The following is a 27,787-nucleotide window of genomic DNA, read 5'->3' as shown; positions in this document are numbered from 1 at the left end:
TGAGGTTCTTCCCCCTTCATCGACTTTCAAGCTTGCCTTCCGTAGCCTTAAGGTCTAGAAACATGCTATTTTTAAAAAAGAAAAGAAAGGGAGAACAAAAGATTCTCGGGAAGCTGGGTTCTATAGCCAAAACCAAAGGGTTGCACTCCTAGAGGCCTTTTGGCTCATGAATGGCCTGATTCACTGGAGCCTGAGGATTGTTCCATAGGAACACTGTATTGCATTTCAATGCCTGATTGGCTTTCTGTTCTTGGAGTGGAGCAAAAAAGGACCAAACAATTCAGGCTTTGTTTACCAAGCGCCTTACACAGGCTGCAGGAATTCTGTATTTTAGCTTCCCCCACCCCACAAAATCCAGTATTTTTTTTTAAAAAAAGGTCTAATAGTGTAGGACTGCTGCTTGGGATACTGTAGGCTATTGTGTGATCATCGAATGGACGCACCCAGAAAGAAGCTCACCCGTGGTCAGAGTATAGGGTACCTTTCTCAGTTTGCTTCTGGGAAAATATATCCTACAGATAAATTCCCCCGGGGTAACTGTGTTCATACGCTAGAGCATACACGAGGAAAGAGCATTGTGGTAGCTTAACAGATTTATTGTGGCACAAAGATTTTGTGGACTGATCTGAACCTGGGAGTTGTTGGACATCCATTTTGCAGAAGGCCCAATCCCCATCCTCTTCAGGTAGGGCTGGGAACGTGGAGAGCTGCTGCCAGCCAGTGTAGACAATATGGAACTAGATGGGCCAATAGTCTGACTCGGTAAAGGGAAGATTCCTATATTGTTATACCTCAGCCAGTTACAGCTTGATGCTCATAGTGACAAGGCTACAGTTTCTATCCCTGCAAAGGACAACTGCATATTGCTGCATTGCAGGGGGTTGGTCTAGATGACCGTCAGGGTACCCTCCAACTCTATGATTCTATTATTGTTATAGTTTTTTGGAGGGGTCCCCCTAAACCAGGGGTCAGCAAACTTTCAGCGGGGAGCTGGTCCACTGTCCCTCAGACCTTGTGGGGGGCTGGACTATATTTTTTTTGGGGGGGTGAACGAATTCCTATGCCCCACAAATAACCCAGAGATGCTTTTTAAATAAAAGGACACATTCTACTCATGTAAAAACACGCTTATTTGTGGGCCGGATTTAGAAGGCGATTGGACCGGATCTGGCCGCCAGGCCTTAGTTTGTCTAAGGTAAAGGTAAAGGGACCCCTGACCATTAGGTCCAGTCGTGGCCGACTCTGGGGTTGCGGCGCTCATCTCGTTTTATTGGCCGAGGGAGCCCATGTACAGCTTCCAGGTCATGTGGTCAGCATGACTAAGCCACTTCTGGTGAACCAGAGCAGTGCACAGAAACGCTGTTTACCTTCCCGCTGGAGCGGTACTTATTTATCTACTTGCACTTTGACATGCTTTCGAACTGCTAGATTGGCAGGAGCAGGGACCGAGCAACGGGAGCTCACCCCATCGCGGGGATTCGAACCGCAACCTTCTTATCGGCAAATCCTAGGCTCTGTGGTTTAGACCCCAGCGCCACCCGCGTCCCGCCTACCCATGCCCTAAACCCTAGAAATTAATAATATGGTAGGATTTTGATTATTTGTGAAGAGAATATTGCAGGCCAGTGGGAAAATACAGGTTTAAGCTTCCTTTCCAAGGCAGGGCCACACCTGAGATAGAGGCATGCTGTAAGATCTGGACTCCCTCCATGCAGATTGAAGGTGCCAGTAGGTGAATAAATAATATTTCTTAAGGCTACCACAGTCTCTGCCACATGTTCAGTTCTCCAAAGACCGCAGGGCAGTTCACAATATAAAAATACCTTCCATCGGCAGGTATCCGTGCTAAGATGTAGCTGTAAACAGTGGATTCATATTAATCCATAGCCCCTCTGCTGTCCCCTACACACATAGGCTAAATGTGGGCAGGGGCTCTGCAAATATTGGCCTTCTCCTTCCCCCCTGGTGTCGTCATGCCCCTCTGGCCCTCCCTCTAATTTCGACATTCAACAGGATGTTTGAAAAGCAGCCGTTTGAAATAGGCTTCCTGTGTGGGCATTCCCCACACGGTCAGGAATCGCAGTTGTGTGAGATGATGATTTCGGATGTAACATATAACCATCATCGTGGGTAAGAAAGAAGTGCTTTCTTTTGTCTGTTGTTCTCATTCGCCACCAGTCCAGCTTCATCCGGTGACCTTCGGTTCTAATATTATGAGAGAGGGAGAAAAATGCCTCTCTATCCATGTTCTCTGCAGCGTATATAATTTTGTACACCCCCCACAATCTGCTGTTACTCACCTTGATTCTAAACTAAGTAACCCCAAACAGGAGGGGCTGGTGTGGAAGACTGGCTGGCACAGAGGGGAGGTGCTTCTTTCCCCCCGATCCCAGCAGTGGCATTGCTGATTCTGAACAGAAGGATTGAATTCTATCTCTGCAGCAGCCTTTCTCAAGTTGTTGGACTACAACTCCCATCATCCATAGCTAGCAGGTCATGGACGATGGGTGTTGTAGTCCAATGACATTGTTGTTGTTGTCGTTTAGTTGTGTCCGACTCTTCGTGACCCCATGGACCAGAGCACGCCAGGCACTCCTGTCTTCCACTGCCTCCTGCAGTTTGGTCAAGCTCATGCTCCAGCTCTCACTTCCATACATCACTACTGGGGAAACCATAGCTTTAACTATACGGACCTTTGTCGGCAAGGTGATGTCTCTGCTTTTTAAGATGCTGTCTAGGTTTGTCATTGCTTTTCTCCCAAGAAGCAGGCGTCTTTTAATTTCGTGACTGCTGTCACCATCTGCAGTGATCATGGAGCCCAAGAAAGTAAAATCTCTCACTGCCTCCATTTCTTCCCCTTCTATTTGCCAGGAGGTGATGGGCTCAGTGGCCATGATCTTAGATTTTTTGATGTTGGGCTTCAGAGACATATGGGGATCCAAAATTGAGAACAGCTGCTCTAGAGTTCCATTACCCTGCCTGCATTCAGATGCCATTATAACAAACCATGGCTTATCCTGACAGGCTCCTCCTACCCACTCACCTCCTTTGGCGTAACTTAGAAACTTTTGTTTCAAACAAACCACAGTTAAGAGATTAATCAGTTTGTTGCGGTCATACAACACAACAAGCTGCGGCTAATAGAAAACGGAGGCAAACCACCTCCAAATTTTGGCTTGCGAAGCTGGCTTATTTCATAGTTTACATCGCTTGGATGTAATACTAAAATGTGATTAATTTCCTCTAGACTGCACCAGAGGAGATATTCACAAGCCTGGTTGGAGGGTAGGCTCATTCCAGTTCTGATAGGCTATGGTTTATTGTGACGTCCAAATAAATCGTAATGTTTGCTCCTTAACCATACCCTCATGTTACGGCCTGATGAACTTTTTTACTTTCTCCACCTCATAATAGTTAAAAGACTAAGCACCAATTGTCCTTGGACCTCTTGATCACAGCAGACCTGTGAAGAAATTTCTCCAGAATATACAATACTGCAACACCAAACAATTGTTTCCCCCCCCCCCCATCCTTCTCTCCCTCATTCCTCCTCCTTTAGCGCTTCCACCTCTCATTCAGATCATTCGGCGCGTACAAAATCTGCTTCTGTCGTCTCGTCGGATTCCGTCTCCACTTCCACAGAAAATTTTTCTCCGGATCTAAGGGTAAGCCAATCTGCATGTGCAGCAACAGAGCCATGTGATCATTCATTCTTCTTTTTATTGAATTTGTAGTACGGTAATGTTTTGTCAAACTTTAGACAAGAGTGCCGTGAGTTTCGGGGCTCCTCCTTGAAGAAAAACTTTCTATATGTAGAAAACTAGTAGTACAAAGAGGAGGCTACAATTAGATTAAATACCGGATTTTTTGCCCTATAGGACGCACTTTTTCCCCTCCAAAAATGAAGGGGAAATGTGTGTGCGTCTATGGGGTGAATGCAGGCTTTCGCTGAAGCCTGGAGAGCGAGAGGCGTCGGTGCGCACCGACCCCTCTCGCTCTCCAGGCTTCAGGAAGCTATCCGCAAGCCTTGGGAGCCCGGCGGGAGTGCCCACCGGGCTCCCAAGGCTTGCGGGCAGCAGCCTGCAGCCCGAAGCACGGGGTGCACTGCGGAGCACGCCTCGTGCTTCGGGCAGATGTCCTCAAGCCTTGCGCGCCCGGCGGGAGGTCCCGCCAGGCCCGCAAGGTTTGCGGGCGGCAACCTGTTCTGGGGGCTGGGGTCGGGGGAAGCTCGGGCTTGGGGGGGGGAAATAAAAATGTTTTCCTTTATTTCCCCCCCCCCCCCAAAAAAAAAATCTAGGTGCGTCCTATGGGCCGGTGCGTCCTATAGGGCGAAAAATACGGTATCTCCTGATGTATGATGGGTGACACCTGGCTTGAGAGCAGTACATGTGAAAAGGATCTAGGTGTCTTGGTTGACCACAAACTTGACATGAGCCAACAGTGTGACGCGGCAGCTAAAAAAGCCAGTACAATTCTGGGCTGCATCAATAGGAGTATAGCATCTAGATCCAGGGAAGTAATAGTGCCACTGTATTCTGCTCTGGTCAGACCTCACCTGGAGTACTGTGTCCAGTTCTGGACACCACAGTTCAAGAAGGACACTGACAAATTGGAACGTGTCCAGAGGAGGGCAACCAAAATGGTCAAAGGCCTGGAAACGATGCCTTATGAGGAACGGCTAAGGGAGCTGGGCATGTTTAGCCTGGAGAAGAGGAGGTTAAGGGGTGATATGATAGCCATGTTCAAATATATAAAAGGATGCCACATAGAGGAGGGATAAAGGTTGTTTTCTGCTGCTCCAGAGAAGCGGACATGGAGCAATGGATCCAAACTACAAGAAAGAAGATTCCACCTAAACATTAGGAAGAACTTCCTGACAGTAAGAGCTGTTTGACAGTGGAATTTGCTGCCAAGGAGTGTGGTGGAGTCTCCTTCTTTGGAGGTCTTTAAGCAGAGGCTTGACAACCATATGTCAGGAGTGCTCTGATGGTGTTTCCTGCTTGGCAGGGGGTTGGACTCGATGGCCCTTGTGTTCTCTTCCAACTCTATGATTCTATGATTCTATGATTCTATGTTGATTAATACATGAGACGGCATGTTGCCATATTCCCAAAAGTGAAAATTCAGAGTAAAGTTGTTGAGGAGTTTTTTGAGTTTTTTGTCTCACTTGTTGAGAACATCTCTCCTCCCCCCCCCAAAAAAAAAAAGTATTTTGGAGCTTTTCTGGGATTCTAAAACAATGCTTTTTTAAAAAAACACCCTACTTGCCATACGTCTAGGTTTTCCCGGACAATTTGGCGATTCAGCAAAAATCCGCCCAGACACCATTTTCAAGCTTGTTTCCTGGCTGTGTCTGGGAAAATCCAGACGTATGACAGCCCTATATATTTCCCCACAGAAATTCTGAATGCCATAGTCTGGAAGTGGGCGAGGAGAAGCAACTGGATTTGCTGCATATGTAGAATGGCTATTCATCTAGTATTGCCATCTCAAGATTAGCCAAAATGCTGAGTTGCTGAGGTCTGTTACGCAACTGCACAAACTCTGCGGATCCCTAAGTGTGCCGGTGTCAGTTGGCATCAATCGCTGTGATGTTCGGGCTGAAGAAAGCTTTTGCAGCTCCCGAACGATCGACCAGGAGGGAGAGATCATGCCAGTTGGGCATGTGTCTCTGCCAGGGTGCTACTCGAGTGTAGGCCGAGCTCCTGACCCTGTAGTGCAGAGGTGGGCAGAAGGGAGATCCGGATCTGCTTATGGTGACTTGCAGTGAGATCTGCAAAGGTTTCTGACTTCCAACGTTCATAGAATCATAGGGTTGGTTGCCATTGGGGTGGTTGACATAACACAAAATGGCTGCCATTGACCGGGTGGAGCAACACAAAAAGTGGCAGGAGCACAATGGTTAATTGGTGCCAGCAGTGGAGGAAGCCTCTCAGGCACCTGGGTTCGCATGCCCAGGGATGGGGCGAACCGCCCATAGGGGCAGGCCATGGTGCCCATAGGGATGGGGCATGCTGCGGGGCCTCAGCCGCCCTACAGCTGGGGGGGGGGAGTTAGCGGGCGGACAGCGCCGATCCTGTGGGCGCGGAGACACGTGGCTTGTGTGTGCTGCAGGCCCTGTGGTGAGGGCCGCCCCCTATTTTGTCAACTCCCCCGTCAGGATGGCACCTGGGCTAGGCTGCACCCCCACACACACACTTTTCCTGCGCCCCTGATTGGTGCCCGTTGTTAACTTTTTAATACGTTTATGTGTTTTTGTTAAAAACCACTTTGATCGTCTCTTTTTTATGAAACAGCGGTCTATTTTATACACACACACACACACATATATATAAAATGTGTAATATATATATATATATATATATATATATATATATATATGGGACGCAGGTGGCGCTGTGGGTTAAAGCCTCAGCGCCTAGGGCTTGCCGATCGAAAGGTCGGCGGTTCGAATCCCTGCGGCGGGGTGCGCTCCCGCTGCTCGGTCCCAGCGCCTGCCAACCTAGCAGTTCGAAAGCACCTCTGGGTGCAAGTAGATAAATAGGGACCGCTTACCAGCGGGAAGGTAAACGGCGTTTCCGTGTGCGGCTCTGGCTCGCCAGAGCAGCGATGTCACACTGGCCACGTGACCCGGAAGTGTCTCCGGACAGCGCTGGCCCCTGGCCTCTTAAGTGAGATGGGCGCACAACCCCAGAGTCTGTCAAGACTGGCCCGTACGGGCAGGGGTACCTTTACTATATATATATATATATATATATATATATATATATATATATATATTGCACAGCTTATAAATCAATGGAGCAGGCATGCCGTACCCCACATCAAGTACCCCCTGCAGTAGGGGGGGTGGAAAATAGGTGTATTTCAGCCATTAATGTGCTCCCTCACAGAGGGGTGGCTCTTTGTCTCTCTCCTCTGTTCAGAATGGAAGGGGAGAGGCATATCAAGTCCTGGCATCCATTGAAATGTGGGCAAGTTTAAGGGTGCATGTTCAATGTAGGAGACGCTGAGGCAGCGCAAAAAGGAATCGAGCAGCAAAGGCAGGTCTCTCGTGCACTGCAGATTTTTGATGGGATATTTACTGAGACCTTTCTCCTGCATTGTAGCTTAGGTGTATTTCAGTATTTGGCTTCATTTCTAACCGCATCGTGACAGCATTTCGGTTTTCCCCCCTCAGGTGGAATTGTGCCCCAAAATGTGGGCTTCACTTCAGACCAGCTGTGCTTCAGCTTTCTGGTGGCAGCGATGTCCCCCACAATATCACCTGAAATGGGCTGAGACTGGCCACACTCACACTGAAAGCGCTTTAAACAGTCATGGCTTCCCCCAAAGAATTCTGGGAGCTGTAGTTTGTTAAGTGTGCTGGCAGCCGTTGGGGGACTCCCTATTCTGCTCACATATACCAGAGTTCCCTGTAAAGAGGGGTTGATGGTTAAATTACTTTGGAAACTGTAGTTCTGGGAGGGGAGCAGGGGGTCTCCTAGCAATTCTCGGCTTCCTTGGCAAACTATAGTTCCCACAACTCTTAGGGTGAGATTATACTGCTCATTTCCAATCGGTTCATGTCCTTTATTCTCCCCACTGAAATCCAGTAACTTTTCATGCTGCAAGTGGTCTTTTTTTTGTCTTGCTTTTGTTCCGCTATAGCCCCCTCCAGACAGTAATAATGTCATTGCGGAACATCTAGTAAAGCAGAACAAATCCATCACTAACACACTATTATTGTGCCAAAGGCATGTTGCGGAATACACCTGCAAAAACCTAGAAAACAAACAAAAAACTCACCTAGAGGGGCTCATTATTTTCACTGCATGCCTCCCTTCTTGAAAGGGCATTCCATGGTTGTGGTGCCACAGCTAACAAGGCCCTGTCGTTCGTGGTTTTGTCTGCCTTCAGTTTCTGAAGGCCGAGGAACGGGTGGGGGGTGGAGTTTTACGATACTGTCTTCGGTGCATGAGGACACACGTGTGTGTTGCGTCATATTTCCAAACATGGAAATGCCCTTCAGGAACCGCAGGAACCTGTGTTGGCAATGAAGGAGCTTCTCTTTTCTGCATTGTCTGAAATGACCCTGACAGGAAGGAAGGTCGTGCAGCAATTTCTTTTTAACTCATCTTTTTTTTTTCTTGGACCTTGGTGAGCCTAGCTCATCCACTGACTCTGCCTTCTTTCTGTGTACTTTCTTTTCCAAAGAAACCTCAGCATTGCCGTTTCTCCACCCGTCTGTGCCCCCCCACCCCCCCACCCCAATTGTCTCCTGACAGGCATGAATTCTGCTTATTTGAGCAGGATTCGCTTTTAATACCAAGTGTCCTTTCCCCCTGCCCTCTATTTATAGCTCTCTCGTCATAGACCTGTCAAGGCCCAGGTTACAATATATTGATTTAGTGCAAATGAGATCAGGGAGAGCCAGACTCGGTCAATCTTCTGTCTCTGAGGCAAGGGGGAAAGGAAGTGCCTCCGAAGCATGTTCATGTTTCAAGAGGCAGCCAAAGGAGAAGGTGATCTTAATAATGTTCAAGGTCCCCTAGATGTTTGCATAGGCACTAAACGTGCCGTGCAGAAGCCGCCCTGAAACTATTTATGATTGTCATTCGCGAGGAGCTGAGCGCTTAAGGGAGTTCGCCCATGGCCTTGGGATGCCCTCTTGGGACCTGATCCGTTATTTCCTCTGAGGCGTCTGCCTGCCTTCCTACCACGAACCCTTCTGCAGACTTCTTCCCTTTCCTTTTTTTGCAATGTACAACGGGGTAAGGGATTTTCTTCATCTCTCTTACGAGTCTGAAAGGGAAGCAGTCCGAGTTGTGCTTTAACTTAGGTAGCCCTGCCGAGCATCTGAACAAAAGTAGATGGTTTATTATTATTTCTATTATTATTGCCAAATATGTGTGGGTTTTGTGAGCCTCCTTGATCAAGACAGGTTCTCGTTCTTTTTGTCAAGGAGGTTTGTGGCTGTGACATTAACATATATGAGAGAGTGCTGGAGGGGAAATAGTTAAACAGGTTGCCCAGTCAGGACCGGGCGTGGGGTGGAGGTGGGGGTGGAATCAGTGGGACTATAAAACCAGTTCAGGGAGGAGTTGTTGGTTGGTTGGTGGGTAGTTGGTTGGTTTTAGTGGGTTGGCTGGTTGGGAAAGGCAGTTGGTAATAGAGAGACAGTTAGGGCCGTGGGTTCCTGAGTGTGGGGAGGTAGAAGAGATAGAGAAAGGAAAATAAGACGAAGAAAGTAAAGAGCAACCACATTTGGAATGCCGTAAAAGTTTGTTTCTGAAATAAAATACACTCTCCTTTATTAATTGAGAAGCTGACTGAGGCTGAAGTGATTTTACCAGGAGGACCTGGTTGGTGGCAGCGGATTAGTGGTGTACGGGTCAATACTCCATGAGACGACCGGGGGCTCCGTACGAACGCCACAGTGGCTCGCTGTTGGAGTGCGCATTTTGCACACAAAGATTGGATCCCTGGCATCTCCAAACAGGTTGGGGTTGTTAGACTCCCCTTCTGAAACCCCGGGGAGCTACTGCTAGCTAGTTCTGACAATTCTGGGACCAGTGACTAGGTGCAAGGCAGCCTCTGATGGAAGCCCGGTTTTCAACTTTGAATTTTTAAAAGAGATGCTACCGCTGCCTCATATTTGCGGCTCCAGGTTTGAGTCAGCGATCAAAATTCCTGCGTGAAATTCATCCCTGTGTGATGAAGCCAATGCTCCCATCATTTGACACAATGGCAAAGACACTTCACTTTCCTCCCACTTCCTTTTTTGTGTTTGGGGGGCACTTCTGATGAATTGATGCTATTGCACCAGTTTTCCCTTGGCGCTTCCCTTCTGCTTTGTTTAACTAACAGCTAAAAACAGGGATTTTCAGTACCACTTAGTGGCATGATGTAGTTAATTTAACAGTGGCATGAGAGGTGGGTGCAGTCTGAACAATTTTGGGGATGTTTTCGGAGGAAGAAAATGTATGCCGTTCTATGAGGATAATGTTTTTTTTTTTTTAATTTTTTATTAAATTTTGACATAAATATATTTCACAGACATACAAAAGACAAAATGAAAAAGAAAAAACAGAAAAAGAGAAAAACAAACAAACAAACAAAACATGAAATACATACAACTTTGATGACATTGATCCACTTCCCTTTATCTCGATTTCGGAAATTATTATCTTGTTTATCTATCTGCTGTGTCTATTCCTTAATAAAACTTTTTACGTAGTAAGCGTTATCTCATGCCTACTGTGATTTCTATAAGTACATATGTGTTTCTGATCAACATTTTAATTTTCCCCTTGTCTCTATTTCCATATATATCCTAAATTTATCCCATTCATTGTTAAATTTTGCACTTCTTTGATTTCTTATTTTCTGTGTCAATTTAGCCAGCTCCAAATAATCGGATAATTTAAGTTGCCACTCCTTTAGTGTTGGGATTTTTGGTGTTTTCCAGTACTGTGCTATGAGGGTTCTGGCGGCCACCGTTGCATATTGAAAAAAGGTTCTATCTTCTTCTTTGATATCCTTACCAATTATCCCCAGCAGGAAGGCTTCGGGTTTTTTAACAAATGTGTATTTAAGAATTTTTTTTAATTCATTATAGATGGATTCCCAAAATTTTTTGAGAATCTTGGGAATCCATCTATAATGGGGATGTTTTCGGAGGAAGAAAATGTATGCTGTTCTATGAGGATAATGTTAGAATGAATGGGAAATGGGCAAAGATCTGTACTGGGGGGAAAGTCAGCTGTCTGAGAAGAACTAGATAGCATGAGCTTTTCTGTCCTCCTGGGTTAGACGTTGCCACTATGTTCCTGGATCTGATTTAGGAGGAAATGCTTCAGGGGAGAGGCTGCTCAAAGGCAGCCAGAATTGCCATTGACATCAGCTGTAACGTGAAGAAGTGCAACTTTTAAGTCACCTCTCTTCCCGCCTTCAAAGAAAGGTCTAGGTGTGGCCCAGGGGAAGGAGGAGTCTGAGAAAATATGGCGGAGGTAGCTTTGGCAAATCAACCAAAACAGATAAAACTAGGCAACCTGCTTGTTGAGCATTCAGCCTGATTTGGTTGCACAAAATTTATGGGAAAAGTTATTTGAGCCTGCTATTCGCTGAGCATTCATGCCGATTTGTTTGTGCGATGTTGTGTAGACCAACTGTTATCCCACACTTTCGCCCGCAATTCCCCTCCACTTTCCTTGGTGCAGAAAGTCAGTCGTTGTTGTTTTTATAAGTGGGCTCGTTGTGCCAAGAGCGCTGCATCAGTTTTAATGATGCCACACAAATTTGCTGGTATGCTACTAAACCCAGCGGTAGTCTGTAAGCACCCTAAGTCATTGCAGGAATGTTGGGGTTCCTGTATCCATGAAATGTGGTGGACCAAGGTGTGTATTTTTTATTTTTATTTTTTCCTTTACTCTTGTGTTTACACCAAACTGGAGTTGGGGGTTTTAGTAAACTGAATGGGGCAATTGCAGGAAGATGCCCAGTTGTATGCTGGGTAATGCTAGCTACACACACACACACACACACACACACACACACACACTCCCCCCTAGCTTCTTGTAGATGATCTTAGCAAACTTTGCAAACATTCAAGTAAGAAATGCTGTGTCTGCCCAATTAGGCGCTTGCACTATTTATTTATTTTTCAGTCCACGTTGCAGCACTTTGCAGAAAAAAAGCAGCAACAATGTAAGATTCTATGAGTGACGACTTTCTGTATTTCTGCTACTTCAAAGCAGGGTGCTAACTTAATTCTTTGTGTCCGGTTTGTAAGCAAAATGGGATGCTGCGAGATGATCTGCAGAATCTGATTGGCTGGCAAGCCTACGGCCTGCTGCTCGATTGGCTGCCTAGTCTACGGCATGCCTCCAGATTTCTTCCAATGTGCATCATCATAAAACGACCCATCTGCATATGGCGTTTCTGCATGATTTTATTTCCCTCCTTCTCCCCCTGCTCTTCTAAAAAGCCAAACGATTAAGACACAAGGCTTTTCCATGGGATTAGTGATTTTGCTGGCTGCTTCAATCGTTCTGACTTGAGTTATTCTCCCCCCCACACCCCACATCTGTTTATTTAATCCCCAGAAAAAGCCCATTCGCCACCATAATAAAGCAAGGCGGTTGGCTTTCTGTTCTGTTGTTGTTCGGGGGGGGGGGGCGGGTTTGCAGCAGATCTATTGTGTAGAAAGTTGTGAGAATCCTGTGGTGGTGCAGTGTGATAATTTTGTGCAGGTCCAAATATGCAGCAGTTTACACGTAAGTAAATGAAAAGTGCAAAAGGAGTAACTCCAGCAATTGGTGCAAGATGTCCTTGTTGTCAGTATCTTCTCTCTCTCTCTCTCTCACACACACTCACTCACACACACACACACACACACACACACACACACACACTCTTACTCTTACTCTTACTCTTACTCTTACTCTTACTCTTACTCTTACTTTAACCCAGGGCATTGTCAAAGCTGGCTGGGCAATCTGGAACAACATTTGGAGGGTGGTAGGCTCCCCACCTTTGCCCTTATGGAGACAGGTTTCTCACAAATTGCAGTCTACATGTACAATTTGCTGCACAGGTCCTACAGAGAATCAACTTTCAGGCAGGAATTGTGTGAGAACTGGAGCGAAGCAGCTGCCTCGTGTGACTGATTTTGGGCACGTTGAAAGAATGGCGGCAGACTGTCCATTATTTCATTTATTGTGCATCCAATTATCAGCGGATAATTATAATTTTTTTCACGAATGGAAAGAGTAAAACTTCAGATGGGTTGGTTTATGAACAAGCCTGGTCTTTGCAACTGTGGGATTTAGTCATTCCTACCCCCACTAAGAACTAATGAACTGCACAAAGGAACACCCAGAAGTCCGATAACTTATATGATTCAGCTTGGCTTAGTTTTATTTCATATACTGCTCAAAAAAAGAGCATTAATGTGGAGCTCCCGATTCACGTGGAGACTTTTACAGGGTGAGTCCTTTAAAAGAGGCCCCGTGGATACAGAGTATACATGTTCCACGGGACCTCTTTTAAAAGACTCACCCTGTAGAAATATACTTTTGTGTGATGGGCAATATCATTTGTATTGTTTTATTATGAAAATCAGTGCTGTACTTCTTTGAGAAGGGGCTTGTTCATCTTGCCATTACCTGGAAAACAATAAAATAATCTTATTTTTTTAAAGTATTTAACATTGATGTAGCTGATTTTCATCTTAGGTTCTCAGGGAATCTAACAAATTGGCTGAAATGGAGGAGCCCCCGTTGCTACCAGGAGAAACCATTAAAGACATGGGTATGTGCAGATATTTCTCTTTGACGTTTTCTCCCAGGGTAGATAGCACTGGGTTACACATACATAGGTATGACAAGCAGACACAGTGGTTTAATATCAGATATTTATTTTTCAGCATACTGTATGTTAAATCAAGACTGAGCTCCTATCATTTGTACTTCAACTGATCTCCGTCCCCCAACCTTAATTGTACTCCATTTATTTGTTGCTTTTGTTGAAAAATCAATTTAAAAAACCCATTTATTTATTCAAAAGGAATAGAAGAAATGGGATGATACCACTTTTTCCCTTTTAAAAGAGAGAGAAAGGAAAACATGAAGTCATTTCTCGGAACAAAACGCACTGTTTCTTTTATTAGGATTGAACAGAAAGCTCTTCCTCTTTGTTGAAATTCCTTCTGTGTCCAGGAACAATAACCAGCTAGTAAATAGTTATGTAAAACCCTCGTGTATCTGTGACTAGGGATGGGTTAGTTAGTTGTTAAAGAACTTCAGAGGGTTTTTTTGGTTTTTTGCTGGGGGGAAGGGACAAGCGCAAAGCACGTTTGGCCAAGATGTTTAAGGAAAGCCAGAAAGGGCCAACATCTTCATTATCTATCCATAAAACAGTACTCTTAGACTGGATAGATATGAACAGTGTTATATGATGCTACTCCCATATGCCTGAGTGTGGGTATGAAGTGTGAAATTCCCTTTCTTTAGTCATCGTTTACATTACCGCAACCACTTCTCTTGGTGAAACTGAAGGAGAGCCACTGAGAAGAAGCTTTTAAAGTTTTTTTTCAGTGGCAAGGAAAAGCACAAGTTGAGCTGATTTCACCTTAGAGCCCCGCCAGGGGTTGCTGAACTACAAATCCCATCAGGCCCAGCAAACAAGACCAATGGCCAGGAATTGTGGGACTTGCAGTTATTATTCTTATTATTGTTCCATTTATTAAATTTGTATACCACCTTTCATCCGAAGATCTCAAGGCGGCTCATGGCATTAAGGTAAAGGTACCCCTGCCCGTACGGGCCAATCTTGACAGACTCTAGGGTTGTGCGCCCATCTCACTTAAGAGGCTGAGGGCCAGCGCTGTCCGGAGACACTTCCGGGTCACGTGGCCAGCGTGACAAAGCTGCATCTGGCGAGTCAGCGCAGCACACGGAAACGCCGTTTACCTTCCCACCAGTAAGCGGTCCCTATTTATCTACTTGCACTTTGACGTGCTTTCGAACTGCTAGGTTGGCAGGCGCTGGGACCGAGCAACGGGAGCGCACCCCGCTGCAGGGATTCGAACCGCCGACCTTTCGATCGGCAAGCCCTAGGCGCTGAGGCTTTTACCCACAGCACCATCTGCATCCCTCATGGCATTAAACTACAAGATAAAAATACAAAATACATAATGAAAACAAGAGCAAAACAATAACCTTCCCACCCACACCCACAACATATTTAAAAAGATAGCAGTGGTTCTCAAACTTTATTCTCTGGGCCACATTTTCGGAATAAAAATTTGCTTGCGCTACACTGAATTATTTTTATATATAAGAAATAACTCTGGAAAGCAAAAAGAAGCAACTCCTAGCTGTGTTTGATTTTGAAAATCATATTCTGCAAATTTAAAAAAAGTAAATGATACTATACTGCACTGAAATGTTTAAATGCTTATTTGATTGCCCTTGAATCGTCCCACAGCACTTAACCACCGTCTCCTGCCTTTGAGAACCACTGGGACAGAGGCTGTTCGTTCAGCTCCATCTCTTGAAAGCTTCCTCCTCACCTGCTCTGAGAGACTTTGAAAGGTGTTCCAAGCCTCGTTGCAGCACCTCCAAGCGGAAATACATATAATATGTATATATAACATAATTCTTTCTTTCTCCTAGCAAAAGATGTTACTCACATCTGCCCATTCACCGGCGCCATTAGAGGAACTCTGACAGTTACAAATTACAGGCTATATTTTAAAAGCATGGAAAGGGTAAGGCTCAAATTGAGTAACTTTTCACTTTTTTGGGGGGCGGGGGGGTACTTTATTTATTTCAAGTGCAAGCTGGGAAGGGGCAGAGCTTGGTGGTAGAGAGTGCATTCTTTGAAAGAATTGGGTAGCCGGTGCTGGGAAACGACCTCTGCCTCCCACTTTACAGAGGATGGTCCTTTTTTTGGAAGTATCCTGTTCTTTGGGCTGCTGTCTCATCCAAGTCTGGTTTGAAGAGAAAGAACCCTAAGAAGGGAGAAGAGAAGAGGCTCATCAGCACTTAGCCACCTAGACAGGACACTAAGCAAGCACCCTGGCCATAGTCTCCCCCAAGGAGTCTGGTTGGTTGGTTGGTTGGTTGGTTGGCGTCCATTTGTCTTGGGAGAAAATTGAGGAGTGTGCCTTTGGGGTGAAGTCCAACTGCAGTGGTTCCTTTGGTTGCGAACAGGATCCGTTCCGGAGCCCCGTTCGCAACCTGAAAGGAACGCAACCTGCGCCTGCACACGCGCGGGTCGTGATTCTCCGTTTCTGCGCATGCGCGTGACGTCATTTTGCACGCATGTGCGAGTGGCGAAACCCGGAAGTAACCCTTTCCAGTCGCCGTGGGACGCAAACTGAGAAAACGTATCATGAAGCAAACGCAACAAGAGGTATGACTGTATGATTGAGTAGTATCCAACAAAATATATCCCCCATTGCAGGGATGTCCAACCAGCAGATCACGATCTGGTGGTAGATCCCCGGCTGATCCTGGTAGATTGCGGGATCCTGGTAGATTACAGGGGGAAAGCTGAAAAACTCTGTGCAATCTTCCCCAAAACAAGCTCAACAACTCTGGGCAATCCACCCACCCCACCCACGCTCCCCCTCCAATGACAATGGGTAGATAGCTGCCCATTTTTTTATACTGGGAGTAGATCGCATTCTCTTGGGCATTGGACATGCCTGCGTATGCAAGGATTTCCACTTGCTCCATGGAACTTCTCCCCCCTTCTCCCCATGCGTGGCATTGCTTGAAGGGCTTGGTTTGGTTTCCGAACGTTTTGGAAGTTGAACGGTACAGCTGCACTTTGTTTTAGGAGGTTTTAGACTTTTCACTAACACAATACATTTCCTCCCCAGGACCCTCCGTTTGTTCTTGACGGTCCTCTGGGAGTGATCAACAGAGTGGAGAAAATTGGAGGTGCTTCTAGCCGCGGCGAAAATTCATATGGCCTTGAGATTGTGTGTAAGGTAAATCAGATCCATCTATGGTTGGTGAATTATGGGTAGGTTCTTGCCCCACAGCTGTGGTCTCTTATGTTCCTAAAAATCACATGTTTTTAAATTCCTCTTCGCTGACTTTAAATAGAACAGCCCTCAGAAAGCTGCCATGTAGGACTTGAAGTTGAGTTGGCTAAACCAATAATAATAATAATAATAATAATTTATTTGTACCCCGCCCATCTGGCTGGGTTTCCCCAGCCACTCTGGGCGGCTTCCATAGAAACCAAAAATACACTAGAATATCACAGATTAAAAACTTCCCTGAACAGGGCTGCCTTAAGATGTCTTCTGAATGTCAGGTAGTTATTTATCGCTTTGACATCTGATGAGAGGGCGTTCCACAGGGCAGGCGCCACGACCGAGAAGGCCCTCTGCCTGGTTCCCTGTAGCTTTGCTTCTCGCAATGAGGGAACCGCCAGAAGGCCCTCGGCGCTGGACCTCAGCGTCCGGGCAGAACGATGGGGGTGGAGACGCTCCTTCAGGTATACTGGGCCGAGGCCGTTTAGGGCTTTAAAGGTCAACACCAGCACTTTAAATTGTGCTCGGAAACGTACTGGGAGCCAATGTAGGTCTTTCAAGACCGGTGTTATGTGGTCTCGGCGGCCGCCCCCAGTCACCAGTCTAGCTGCCGCATTCTGGATTAGTTGTAGTTTCCGAGTCACCTTCAAAGGTAGCCCCACGTAGAGCACATTGCAGTAGTCCAAGCAGGAGATAAGTAGAGCATGCACCACTCTGGCGAGGCAGTCCGCAGGCAGGTAGGGTCTCAGCCTGCTTACCAGGTGGAGTTGGTAGACAGCTGCCCTGGATACAGAATTGACCTGCGCCTCCATGGACAGCTGTGAGTCCAAAATGACTCCCAGGCTGCGCACCTGGTCCTTCAGGGGCACAGTTACCCTATTCAGGACCAGGGAGTCCTCCACACCAGCCTTTCCCCCAAAACAGTACTTCTGTCTTGTCTTGTCAGGATTCAACTTCAATCCATTAGCCGCCATCCATCCTCCAACCGCCTCCAGGACCTTCATCGCCTTCACTGGTTCAGATTTGAAAGAGAGGTAGAACTGGGTATCATCTGCATATTGATGGACACCCAGTCCAAACCCCCTGATGATCTCTCCCAGCGGCTTCATATAGATATTAAAAAGCATGGGGGAGAGGACGGAACCCTGAGGCACCCCACAAGTGAGGGCCCAGGGATCTGAACACTCATCCCCCACCATCACTTTCTGAACATGGCCCAGGAGGAAGGAGCGAAACCACTGTATGACAGTGTCCCCAGCTCCCAGCCCCTCTAGACAGTCCAGAAGGATGTTATGGTCGATTGTATCAAAGGCCGCTGAGAGATCCTGCAGAACTAGGAAACAACTCTCACCTTTGTCCCTAGCTCACCGGAGATCATCAACCAGCGCGACCAAGGCAGTTTCAGTCCCATGGTGAGGCCTGAATCCCGATTGGAAGGGATCCAAATGGTCTGTATCCTCCAGGCGTGCCTGGAGTTGTTCAGCAACCACACGCTCAATCACCTTGCCCAAGAATGGAAGATTTGAGACTGGGCAGTAGTTGGCCATACTGGCCGGGTCTAAAGATGGTTTTTTTAAGAAGCGGTTTAATGACTGCCTCTTTCAGCGGATCTGGGAATGTTCCCTCACAGAGGGAAGCATTCACCACCCCGCAGAGCCCATCGCCCAGCCCTTCCTGGCTTGCTTTTATTAGCCAGGATGGGCAAGGATCAAGGAGACAGGTGGTTGGTTTCACACGTCCAAGCAGCCTGTCCACATCCTCCGGGGTAACGGATTGAAATTGATTCCATGCAACTTGACCAGACAGAGCTCTAGCACTCTCCCGCCCCAGCCCTGCTCCCACGGTGGTGTCTAGCTCCTTCCGAATATGAGTGATTTTATCTGCAAAAAACTTTGCAAAATTGTTGCAGGAGATCTTGGGGTCTTTACAAAGCCCCGGTGGTAAAGGTGGTTCCGTTAAATTGTGAACCACCTGAAAGAGTCTCCTGCTACTATTTTCTGCAGATGCAATAGAGGTGGTGAAGAAAGTCTTCTTTGCCGTCGCTATCGCCACTTGGTAGGCTCGACGTTGAGCTCTAACCTGTGTCCGGTTAGATTCGGAGTGAGTTTTCTGACACCAACGCTCTAGCCGTCTCAACGATTGTTTCATCGCCCTCAGCTCCGAAGAAAACCATGGGGCTGTCCGGGCTCCATGCAATCGGAGAGGGCGCTTCGGAGCCAGACAGTCGATAGCCCTGGTTAACTCCGCATTCCAGCGGGCCACCAGGGAATCAGCTGAAAGGCCATCAACATGGGATAAAGCATCCCCTACCACTCTTTGGAAACCATTTGGATCCATTAAATGGCGGGGGCGAACCATCCGAATTGGTCCCACCTCCCTGCAGAGGGGAAGGGTCGCGGAGAAGTCCAGTTGCGCCAGGAAGTGATCTGAACATGGCACTTCTTTTGTTTCACTTTTACTTAGTGTCAGATCACCCACGTCACTAGAAGTGAACACCAGGTCTAAGGCATGTCCATGACTATGAGTTGGGCCAAACTTATTCAGGGACAGCCCCATGGAGGCCATGCTTTCCACGAAGTCCCGAGCAGCCCCTTGTAAGGTCGTGTTGGCATGGATGTTAAAATCCCCTAGGACAACCAAACTAGGTGTCTCCAGGAGAAAATCCGCCACGACCTGAAGCAGCTCGGGCAGGGAATCCTTGGTGCAGCGGGGAGGTCGGTACACCAAAAGGAATTGCCCAACTTCCAGAACATGCACTCAGAAAACTGGATCTTCCCAGTAGGACATCTGGTGCAAGCTAGTGACTTCCTAAAAATCACTGCAACCCCCCCTCCCCGCCCACATGACCTGGGTTGCTGTGCGTAAGAGAAACCTGGTGGGCAAGCAGCGGCAAGGACAGGCCCATCTGCTTCCTCCATCCAGGTCTCTGTCACACATGCCAGGTCAAATCCTCCATCCACAATCAGGTCGTGGATGGCAGTGGTTTTATTCATCATTGACCTGGCATTACACAGCAACACCTTCAGGTCATGTGGGTTTCCCCTGTTGATTCCAGTATCCATCCGGTCAAGGCCAGACCCGGAGGCAGGGATAGTCTTCAAACAACGACTAAACCTGCCTCCTCGGTAATGACATGGTCTGGTCTTAGTGTAACTCCACCTCCTGCCCATGATCACCGAGATCGGATGTCCCAGTGCTTCCCCCCCTATGGAACTTGTCCCAGCCATCGTGTTGGCTGGGGACCCACTCCCAGGCAGCCCTGATCCCGCCCCTTAAAAAAAAACCACAAACTATACAGAACCAATAAAACAACAACAACAAAAGGAACAGAGCAATTATACTAAAATTAATCCCCAACCAACTGTCCATCCCACCCACCCACCCCCAACAAAGGAAAAAAGGAAAAGAAGGAATAAAAATTTAAATTGCCACCAACTGCTTGAGGACATTATAAAGCACATTAACCACCTGGAACCAGGAAGCAATGGCAGAACACTTCCCACACTTCCCCAAAAGTTTGTTCCAAATAAGGGCCTGGGCCACGTCCCCTTGGCCAGCTGGAAAAGGCCCTGGAAGGGAGCAGGGCCCTGCAGTCCTCCCCACAGCCAGAAGAAAATACTGTATTTTTCCGTGTATAAGACTATATTTCCCCCAAAAAAATTTAGTTTAAAACTGGGAGTCGTCTTATACAGTGGACCCTCTGGATACAAATGTAATTCGTTCCAGGGGTCCGTACCGTACCCCCAAAAATCCGCAAGTATAGGTGCTGCTTCTGCGCATGCGCACATGGCAAAACCCGGAAGAATCCACTTCCAAGGTTGCCGTATTCACAACCCAAAAGTTATGTTACCCAAGGGTAATGTAATCTGAGGGTCCACTGTACACAGAATGCTGCAATTATTTATTTCTTAATTTGGGGCTCAAAAAATAGGGGTCCTCTTATACATGGGGGCGTCTTATGTTGGGATTCAGAACTTATAGGGTTAAGATGTTCTGAGTAATGCCTCACATTCTGACGTCAGGTTTTGAAGGTTGGAGGAGTTTTTCTCTTGTCTCTGTGTCTTAGAGGGAGAAGGAAGCAGTAGCTATGGCTGCGAGAAGTCCTGGAGTGTATGTCTGAGAAATGTCGCAATAAAGAACTGATAATTGGACACACAAGTGCCTTATGTGTTTGTCTGGATCTAAGCAGCAGCAGCAACAGCTTTTTCCACTGTGTTTTTACTCTGCAAGGCGTGACGGAACGGAGCAGATGACGCAGCTTGAGGAAGCGTACCGGACCGCTGTAAAGGGCTAATTGGGATCGTAAAGTAATTAGCCACGTCACGCCTATTAATTATCTCAATATCTTATACATGGAAAAATACGATATATTTTTTCCCCAGTGCTCTATATTGAAACCTCCATACACACTGCCCAGGCTTGTACCCCTGGGAGGTCACTTTGGTGCTGCTAACACATCGGTTTGCCTTCACCCCTGGAGGCATACTCCATTGTCTCTTGATACAGATAGAGGCCAACAACAATAGTACTGAGGTTTCAGAAGATGCACAGAAACATAGCCAAACCAATCCCAAGCCTTTTAGACCTTCAGTCCATCATGGGAACGACTCATCTGTTTCTGTCATTGGCATCTGTTCCTATTTGAACTGAAATATGAGGTCTTTGGGATTCCAAAGAAGGCTCTACACTGCACCGTAAAGTCAAGCGTAAGATGTGTGATCCTTGCAGTCATGTAGGTGCTCTTCTTGCTGTGTCCTAACTCTCCCCTTCAAGATATTGCAGTTCTACTTGGGGGTAAGAAAGAGCCCCCACCAGCGTAGCTAGTGGTCAGGAACGATGGGATTTGTAGTCAAATAACATTTGGAGGGCCCCCGATTGCAGAAGGCTGGTCTGCTGAGTTTGGCCTAACATTTTTCAGGATGTCCGGAACCTCCGGTTTGCGCATCGCCCCGAGGGCCGCACGAGAAGGTCCATATTTGAGAACTTGACAAAATACGCGTTTCCCGTGTCAAATCATTTGGTAAGTGCTTTTCTGTTGCTCTTGTGGCACACGTCGTAAAATCGACATGAATTTAACCATTCTTAAGAGATAAATTACTTCGGGTCATAGGGGATGATAATCTTTCATCAGCAAAAAAAAAAATTATTAAAATTTCTGCTATACAATTTCAAATGAACATTTTACAAACTTTAAAATATCCAGCAACTTCCCTTCTTCTCTTTCCAAGGTTTTGCATATCTTACATCCCTGCATATTTTACAATAACCATTCCAATTGGTTTTCTACTACTACATCCATCAAGAATTATTTACTCTGCTGAATTTATCTTAATGCTGCCAGCATTTTCAGCTGTACACCGTTATTTTCCACATACTCATTAAACGTTTTCCAGTCTTCTTTAAACGTATGTTCTTCTTGCTCTCTTAGTCTATATGTTAAATCTGGTACACCTTAAAAGAATTCCCAGTGGCTCCAGCTTAATCTTGAGCTGGGAGATCTGGGAACTTTTATTCCCCAAGCTTCTCAGTGGCAATTTGGAGCATTTTGGGGAAAATCTACTGGTGCTTGCAGCCTTAGAGTCGGGCAAAAACCCTCCAGGTCATCACTGGCTTAGCTTACGCCATAACTGCACACTGTAATCCAAATTGAGGCAGTTGAGTTCCTGACACCCTTGCCATTCCTGAGGTGAAAAATACTGGTACCACCTCTGATTGTAGCCTCCTCATAGCGCACCACAAAACATGAGCATCCCATGGCTGTTTTTGGTTTTAAAAAGCCAGGATACTCGTAAGGTGAATTAATTTTGAATTTCAAATTGTTGTCGCCTGCCCTGAGACTTGCTGATGAAGGGCAGGTCATAACTTTAATGATAATTAAAGTTTGTAGGACTCGAACCAATGGCTTCAAGTTAAAAGAAAGGAGATTCTGACTCAACATTAGGAAGAACTTTCTGACAGTAAGAGCTGTTTGACAATGGAATGGTCTCCCTCAGGAAGTTGTGGACTTTCCTTCCTTGGAGGTTTTTAAGCAGAGGTTGGATGGCCATCTGTCATGGATGCTTCAGCTGAGATTCCTGCATTGAAGGGGGGTTAGATTAGATGACTCTCTGGGTCCCTCCCAACTCTACAACTCTGTAATTCTATCATTCTATAATTGTGCTGTGGGTGCTGGCACAAAATGGCTGCCATAGGCAACCATCATAAAAAAGGAATAGGTGTCAGCCATGTGATGTTGCCTTGAAAAACTGCTCTGTATTTAACACTGCCAGAAAAAAAAATAATTCTTTTCACACAAAGTCCCTTTTCTCCCCAGCCCCCTTTTCTGCCCCTTTTTCACCCCCTTGGAGATTTTGTAGGTAATAGATCAGAATACAAAGGAATATGAAGAAGTGTACGCTGATGTGTTAATTACAACGTACAAAGACAGTTTCTTTTCGTTCATGCCTCAGTGTTATAGAAACAAAAAAGACTGTGCAGAAATTGTTATTTGAGATGCCAAATAAAATGGAAAATGAGCTGAAAAGAACTGATTTTTTCTCTCTGTCTCTCGTTTTTAAGTCTCTTTTTGCATTTGAATACAAAGAAGTTTTCCCAGAAAATGGCTGGAAGGTTTATGATCCTGTTGTGGAGTACAGGAGGCAGGTAAGCACCTCCATTCTACCTCTGATTTACACTCCTTCCTGTATGTCAAAATTATTGATTTAGGCTCGAGGAACCTCTGATCTGTAGGTGAACTTCTTAACCCAAGTTCAAGCTGGGTCCAGATCAAGCATTGCACTAAATAATTTTTAACTTGGTTGGTCAAATTCTGGCTCAGGAGCCACCATGAGTGGCAAGAGCAAGGAGGAATTCTGACACTCCTGGACTCCAGCCTTCCCCAACTGGTGCCCTCCAGATGTTTGGGGCTCCAGCTCCTTATCATCTCTAGTCAGCATGACCAGAGGTCAGGGATGATGGGAGTTGTAGTCTAAAACATTTGGAGAGCAACAGGTTGGGGAAGGCGGGCCAATGGCTAATCAAAATTTAAAAAGCAGCATCAAGCCTTTATTGTATGCTGTTACTTTCTCCCAGGCTCAGCGAACCAAAAGCACCCAAAGGCGCAATGGGCTCTGTCTCGCCAGAAGAAAGCACTCGTCTTGCATTCTATGACAATCTTGCCGAAAGGTTATTCATAAGGGGATTTATATGGAGTTTATATTGGTCAATTTAAGGTAGTGCTCAACTCCCCAAGGTCTCAGTTCAAAGTCTTTGTGGCTACATGAGGACCTTTATCAGGAGATACCAACTATCAGTGTGTGTGTGTGTGTCTATGTCTATTAGATACCAAGCATATGAGCATTGTAGCATATGAGAATTGTGCTACAATTCATATTCGATGGCTGTGTTCTTATCACGGAAGCAAGGAGCAACAGCATATGCCTTCAGGAAGGGCCATAGATAGCTCACTGGCAGAACATCTGCACTGCATGTGGAAGGTTTAGTCCCTGGTATTTCCAGGCAGAGACCCTTGTCTGAAACCCTTGAGCCCCGCTGCCAGTCAGTGTGTTAAGCCAAGCTTCCTCAAACTCAGCCCTCCAGATGTTTCTGGCCTACAACTCCCATGAGCCCTAGCTAGCAGGACCAGTGGTCAGGGAAGATGGGAATTGTAGTCTCAAAACATTGAGGAAGCCTGGTGTAAGCAGTAATGGGCTGGACGAACCAATGATTTGACTCTGTGAAAGGCAGCTTCCCCTGTCACCAGCTCCGAAATCATTTTTAGATTGCCGGGGGTTTTTGGAGAACGGTGGTGATAGAAATCCTAAATAACTTCCTTGAACTTTTAAAGCCCTAAATGGCCTTGGCCCAGTATACCCTGAAGGAGCTTCTCCACCCCCATCGTTCAGTCCAGACACTGAGGTCCAGCGCCGAGGGCCTTCTGGCAGTTCCCTCACTGCAAGAAGTCAAGTTACAGGGAACTAGACAAAGGGCCTTCTCGGTAGTGGCGCCTGCCCTGTGGAACCCCCTCCCACCAGATGTCAAGGATATAAATAACTACACAACTTTCTGTACACATCTGGAGGCAGTCCTGTATCGGAAAGTTTTTAATGTTTGATGTTTTATTGTTTTTTTTAAATATTTTCTTGGAGCCATCCAGAGTGGCTGAGGCAAACTAATTGGATAGGCAGCATATAAATATTATTATTATTACTATCAGCGTCCTGTTGGATCAGCTGGGACATAAGCACTAAACCTTCTTCTGCTGTTGTTCCCCAACAACCTGCATTCCTCTAGTATATTTGACTCCCTTTGTCTCCTGTTACATTTTAGGCAGGTATTGATGTAAGCGCTTCCATTTCTGTTTCCGAGCACAATTCAAAGTGTTGGTGCTGACCTTTAAAGCCCTAAACGGCCTCGGTCCAGTATACCTGAAGGAGCGTCTCCACCCCCATCATTCAGCCCGGACGCTGAGGTCCAGTACCGAGGGCCTTCTGGCGGTTCTCTCACTGCAAGAAGTGAGGTTACAGGGAACCAGGCAGAGGGCCTTCTCGGTAGTGGCACCCGCCCTGTAGAACACCCTCCCATCAGATGTCAAAGAGAAAAACAACTACCAGACTTTTAGAAGACATCTGAAGGCAGCCCTGTTTTGGGAAGCTTTTAATGTTTAATAGGTTATTGTATTTTAATATTCTGTTGGAAGCTGCCCAGAGTGGTTGGGGAAACCCAGCCAGATGGGCGGGGTATAAATAATAAAGAATTATTATATTATTATATTCCATTTGAATGATGGGAACGGGAAGCCCAAACATATCTATCTCTTTCCAAAATAGGGAATTCCTAATGAAAGCTGGAGAATTACCAAGGTGAACGAGCAGTACGAACTGTGCGACACCTACCCTGCCCTCCTGGTGGTTCCTGCCAACATCTCGGACGAGGAACTGAAGCGAGTAGCTGCATTCCGATCCAGGGGACGCATACCTGTAAGCTTAACGTTGTCTCTTACTGTGGCCACAGCCACACCATGCCTTTAAAGCACCGCGGTACCGCTTTAAACAGCTTCCTCCAAAGAATTCTGGGAGTTGTAGTTAAAGGCCCGTATTCCCCTCCCAGAGCTTCAATTCCCAGAGTTCCGTGTGAAGAGAGATTGATTGCTGAACTGTTCCGGGGAATCCTAAAAAAAAAATCCTCAAAAAATTCTTTGGGGCCTCCTAACAACAGACAGCATCTTAAAAAGCAGAGACATCACCTTGCCAACAAAGGTCCGTATAGTTAAAGCTATGGTTTCCCCAGCAGTGATGTATGGAAGTGAGAGCTGGACCATAAAGAAGGCTGATCGCCGAAGAATTGATGCTTTTGAATTATGGTGCTGGAGGAGACTCTTGAGAGTCCCATGGACTGCAAGAAGATCAAACCTATCCATTCTGAAGGAAATCAGCCCTGAGTGCTCACTGGAAGGACAGATCCTGAAGCTGAGGCTCCAGTGCTTTGGCCACCTCATGAGAAGAGAAGACTCCCTGGAAAAGACCCTGATGTTGGGAAAGATGGAGGGCACAAGGAGAAGGGGACGACAGAGGACGAGATGGCTGGACAGTGTTCTCGAAGCTACCAGCATGAGTTTGACTAAACTGCGGGAGACAGTGGAAGACAGAAGTGCCTGGCGTGCTCAGGTCCATGGGGTCACGAAGAGTCGGACATGACTAAACAACAACAACAACAGCAACTCCTCTCAGTACCCTTAACGTACAGCTCCCAGAATTCTTTGGGAGAAGCCATGGCTGTTTAAAGAGGCGTAGTAGCTTTAAATGTATGGTGCAGATGTGGTCTGTTTCTTCAGCCTCATATTTATTTTTCTTTTTGAATAAATAAAGCCTTCCTTCTCCTCGAAAGGTTTTGTCCTGGATTCACCCGGAAAGCCAAGCCACGGTCACACGCTGCAGCCAGCCGATGGTGGGCGTGAGTGGGAAACGGAGCAAAGAGGACGAGAAGTATCTGCAGTCCGTCATGGACTCCAACGCTCAGTCCCACAAGATATTCATCTTCGATGCCAGGCCAAGTGTGAACGCTGTAGCCAACAAGGTTGGATAATCGTGCCTTTCCCAGCAGCAGGAGTCAGGAGCCTCATGCCTGGGTACCAGATGTGGCCCTCAGAGCCCCTCTGTCTGCCCTCTGTTCTCTTCCCAGCCCACTCACTGGCCCTGGTTTGGTTTGCCTGAACTCTGATAATGCCTGGGTGTATAAAGGTAAAGGGACCCCTGACCATTAGGTCCAGTCGTGGCCGACTCTGGGGTTGCGGCGCTCATCTCACTTTACTGGCCGAGGGAGCCGGCGTACAGCTTCCGGGTCATGTGGCCAGCATGACTAAACCGCTTCTGGTGAACCAGAGCAGCGCATGGAAACACCATTTACCTTCCCGCTGGAGTGGTACCTATTTATCTACTTGCACTGCATGCTTTTGAACTGCTAGGTTGGCAGGAGCAGGGACTGAGCAACGGGAACTCACCCCGTTGCGGGGATTCGAACCGCCGACCTTCTGATCGGCAAGTCCTAGGCTCTGTGGTTTAATCCACAGTGCCACCCGCGTCCCGCCTGGGTGTATAAGTGTGTGCAAAAACTCACCTGGTGCGCAGAAGTAAGGTTTTCCTTGGTTTCTGCACCCTCTTTTGGCACTGGCCCTGCCTGCCACTGGCATGTGGCCCTTGAAATGTTGCCCAAAAAAGGGAATAGAAGCTCTTGGCTGTAAAAGGTTCCCCATGCTTACCCAACTGTGTTGAGGAATCTGAGTAGTAATCAAAAACAAACAAACCGAAAACCTGATACTGTATAAGATTCTTCCTCCCAGAAATGTTCTCTGGAGGGTTGGAAGCTCTTGAAAAGTGTGGGAGATTGTTCTGGAACTTGAAGAAAGGAAAGGAGGAGGAATTGATCGATAATTGTCCTTCCTCTAGCAGGTGCCTTCGCTGGGGCTGCAAAGAACCCCGGGGCCTGTAGTTTACCCCTCACCGTGTTGCAATTCCTTACCACCCTTAACAAACTACAGTTACCAGGATTATTTGGGGGGAAGCCATGTGCTCTGTGTGTATATGCAGCCGGGGTCTTGAGCCAAGAAGGGCTGGCTTGGATCTAGCCCAGCAGAACACTTGATTAAAAATACAATTAGAAAGGGGCAGTAGAATTAAAAGAGTGGTAAATCAAATCAGCATTTTTAAATGCAGCACTCATTCCCCAAAAGGCATTCTAAAAAGTTGGATGGTCCTATCCCATAAGCCACATCTGTTG

General features: G+C 46.7%; 1 protein-coding gene across 3 annotated transcripts in view; it reads left to right on the top strand.

Moving 5' to 3' along the window:
- The window catches only part of MTMR2 (myotubularin related protein 2), a 51,999-nt gene that overhangs the window by 3,680 nt on the left and 20,532 nt on the right, over nt 1–27,787 (top strand). For all 3 annotated transcript variants that reach the window (XR_013838250.1, XR_013838251.1, XM_079973774.1), the window contains exons 2-9: nt 3,560–3,665; nt 13,218–13,293; nt 15,159–15,253; nt 16,373–16,483; nt 21,453–21,554; nt 23,093–23,176; nt 25,342–25,491; nt 26,399–26,587. Coding sequence is in view for 1 of the 3 variants with exons in the window: in XM_079973774.1 (XP_079829900.1) it covers nt 3,560–3,665; nt 13,218–13,293; nt 15,159–15,253; nt 16,373–16,483; nt 21,453–21,554; nt 23,093–23,176; nt 25,342–25,491; nt 26,399–26,587 (913 nt within the window). In the remaining 2 variants the exon portion in view is untranslated. The remainder of the gene's footprint in view (nt 1–3,559; nt 3,666–13,217; nt 13,294–15,158; nt 15,254–16,372; nt 16,484–21,452; nt 21,555–23,092; nt 23,177–25,341; nt 25,492–26,398; nt 26,588–27,787) is intronic.

Source organism: Podarcis cretensis (assembly GCF_951804945.1).
Source record: "Podarcis cretensis genome assembly, chromosome: 4".
NCBI lineage: Eukaryota > Metazoa > Chordata > Lepidosauria > Squamata > Lacertidae > Podarcis > Podarcis cretensis.
The sequence above is the reverse complement of the archived record's forward strand: the minus strand, read 5'-3'. Positions and strand labels throughout refer to the sequence as shown.